Below are 3,313 nucleotides of genomic sequence, written 5' to 3' on the forward strand. Positions count from 1 at the left end.
AGACGCAATACTGGAATAAGGAAGTGCAAGTTGGCGATTGAAGCAAAGGAAAGATGATTGTGAGGCTAGCTCTGATTACCATGTAAAAGTATATACGTGAGGCATATGCATCATCAGCACGGACACGTGTGTGTTACTAGTAAAAGTGCACGTGCAATGCACGTCTCCACATGTTCATCAGTACAAATAAAATTAGTAATAATAATACTAAGAGAGTGGCTTCTGAAAATTCAGTTTGTGAAAGTGCATGAACGGTTCGCCTCTCTCAAAACTGCGACGCCCCCCACCATCCTGAGCCGCTGACCCTGATGCTTGGGAAAATCCGCCAGGCCATCAGGGAGCAAAGTTTCAAAGATAGCACATCATATGGGGGGGGTCCTCCCTGTAGACGAACATAAAGTTTCTTTTGTGTGCGAAGAATTACTGAGATCTGCAATGACAACGGTATTATTATTTTGTCAAAGTGTGGTAGTGGGGATGGTCCAAACTATAGGAATGAAATGCCAGTATTTTGTTGATGAAATTGTAATGTTGAAGTTATCTTGTGTGAAATGAAAATGGCATTAAATATACCAGTGATTCTGCCTGTAGGTGCAATGGGCGTGATGTATGGTGCATATTCAGTGAAACGTGATAAAGCAGTTTGCTCATTTTAACATTTCACTCTCACATAGAGTAGTTTGACCAGCTTGGCATTACCACACAGATCATAAAAGCACATGGCTAACATTTCTTTTACATGAAAGAGAAAACTTTATTGCAACACGCTGTTAAACAATTTACAAAATATTCCAAGGCAAGGCGCTTGGTATCATCTAACCAGAAACCAATGACGCCTGCATAGCTAAACTATGGACTACTAAAGGATTACACTCTCCTTATACCCTTGAAAGAAACCCTGAAATAGCATGGAGAAGCAAGTTTCTTCTTTACTTTGTCGAACAGGAAACACAAGGAGGAGAAATCCCTCTTATTCACGGAGATCGCCAGTTCAAGATCCAGAAAGGCACATGATTCCAATTGACCCTGCCAACAAAGAGAGTGTCAAATTAATTAATGAGACAAAAAATTCTTAGGTGAAGAAGTATTTAACGACAATATAGAAACGACGCCTTCTATAGTATAAACCAGTCTGCAATGTCAAACATGGTTCTGTGCAATCTAAGGCTAGCAGAATCAAACAATGTATGTCTAAATTTCAGCTTAGTGAAGCAAATTCATGGCTTGCACATAAAAATGATTCAGTGTATTCATCATAGAACAAGGACCTGAATCTAATAGATGATATTCTAGACACAAACCTATAACTACACCAATAAAAAAGTTGACAATAGTAGCGCAACACTCCATCCATACTTTCTCTGAAGAGAAAACAGTATGTGTTCAAGTATTTGTAGAACAGATTAGAATATAAATCCTATTGCTATTCATGATTCTGATATATGCTTATACTTATATAAAAAGATCACAACAGTTATCAACATACCAATATTATAAGACAAAGCAAAGCATGCTCACATATATGAAACAGAGGCAGTGCTGCATTCTGTACACTAATCATGCCAAAAACTCCTTATAGACAATATTTTTGGTACTTTTTCCCGATGGGTCAATATCCTTATTTGGCTTGGCAAGTATTCTTGTTGTTTGCCTTGATATTCCTCGAGACAATGCAACATATAGTTGACCGTGAGAGAAAACAGGTTCTGGAAGGTAGATACCAACATGTGGAATGGTTTGGCCTTGAGCTTTATTGATTGTCATTGCAAAGCTAAGACGAATTGGAAATTGCTTTCTCTTGAACTTGAAGGGAAGCACATCATCTTCAGTCCGGCCACCAGGCATGATAGAAGCTGCAATGCCAGATGTTGCTGTTGCAATGGCTATCAACCCCATGGATCGTACTTTAGCCAATAAAGCTTTATAAAGGTACGTCTTTCCTGTACCTCCTGGACCATCGATGAAGAAGACCTTACCCTTCGTGTGCAACACATGATCCATTATTTCATCAAAAGCAAGTTGTTGTTCATTGTTTAGAGTTGCCTCCAGCTCCAGGTCTTCTTTAGCAACTTTAATAGACATTTCTTCAGTCAGTTCTTTAGCCTCTAAGCTATCTAGGTCATCAGCATCCAATAGATTTGGAAGATCAAAGGTCTTGATGTCCTTTCCCATGGAATATAACAAATCTTGAATATCTCCAAGCACCAGTTTCTCGACTGCTTCATCACTTATGCTCTCCCTAAGAAAATCATCAGACATTGCTTCAAAGTGTTTGTTCCATAATGCACGAACATTTGTAACTTCGCAAAATGCCAAAACTGTAGCAAAAAGCCGTCTAAGTGCATAGGGCATTTGAAATGTAGCAGCTTCAGTGAGACAGTCAAAAATACTATTATCCGCTTCTATGAGACCCCTTCTCTCCGCAGCTTCTCTAAATGTGGAGAAAATAACACCATCAACAGTACGTAAATCATCAAAAGATGTGGGCCCCCTCACATGGTTTAGCAATATTCTCAAGTAATAGCGTTCTCCTTCTGCAGGGTGAGCCGCAACAAGTCGACCTATTTGAATTCTCTGGGTGCGTCATTTCCATGTTTTGCGGTTCCTTTGCCATGTATAAAATTCAGGGAATTCCTTATATAGGAAATTTCTAGCATATGGATCAATGGAATTCATTCTAAAAAACTCGGTAAGCATTGTCTTGGAAGATGATTCTATACTAATCACATTTTCCAAATTATCGCAGTCTTTATAACAGACCGTATGCAAATTTGGCAAATGGACCTGTAACTGTAGGACAGGAGGTGACAAATCGTTTCGTCCCAGTAATTGGATGATCCGCTGAACCAAGAATATTTTGCGCTGAAATGAATGGAATATTTCGAACAATCTGTGAGCATTCTTTTTAACACACAAGGCATAGGTTTATTTTCATTTATATATCAACATCTAAGAAGCTGTAATATTGTTTAAAAAATATGGTGACAAAAAATATTAAAAATATACCTTGTTTTCTCTTTGATAAACTATGTGAGTCAACCACATTTGTAATATCTTGAAAAGGAGCCCGTCTTGGCATTCCAATGGATGTTGTATGGTTACTTGAATTTCCTTTCACTTGCTTCCTAGATAATTGTCCGCAATATAAGTCACTGAGCAACATAGTAGACACCATTAGCACAAGCATAGGAAGATAATGCAGCAGTATATACGCGCCAAGCTTAAGTTACATCAAAATTATTGCAACAAACCATTTTCTTTTTGCATATTGCTTGATACAAACTCCAATAATATTAGACAGTATTGATGCTTT

At 38.2% G+C, this 3,313-nt stretch overlaps 1 protein-coding gene across 3 annotated transcripts in view; it reads right to left on the reverse strand.

Annotated features, from left to right (window-relative positions):
* Window positions 1-706: 706 nt before the first annotated feature.
* The window catches only part of LOC119359189 (ATP-dependent DNA helicase PIF6-like), a 3,713-nt gene continuing 1,106 nt past the window's right edge, over window positions 707-3,313 (reverse strand). Inside the window, exons 2-4 of one of the 3 annotated variants that reach the window (XR_005172410.1) lie at window positions 3,007-3,152; window positions 1,519-2,239; window positions 707-1,026 (exon numbers count right to left, since the gene is read on the reverse strand). Coding sequence is in view for 1 of the 3 variants with exons in the window: in XM_037625491.1 (XP_037481388.1) it covers window positions 1,558-2,352 (795 nt within the window). In the remaining 2 variants the exon portion in view is untranslated. Of the gene's footprint in view, window positions 1,027-1,518; window positions 2,949-3,006; window positions 3,153-3,313 lie in introns of those variants that run through there. The other 2 variants (XR_005172409.1, XM_037625491.1) reach the window with 2 other exon arrangements.

Source organism: Triticum dicoccoides, chromosome 2A, assembly GCF_002162155.2.
Source record: "Triticum dicoccoides isolate Atlit2015 ecotype Zavitan chromosome 2A, WEW_v2.0, whole genome shotgun sequence".
Lineage (NCBI taxonomy): Eukaryota > Viridiplantae > Streptophyta > Magnoliopsida > Poales > Poaceae > Triticum > Triticum dicoccoides.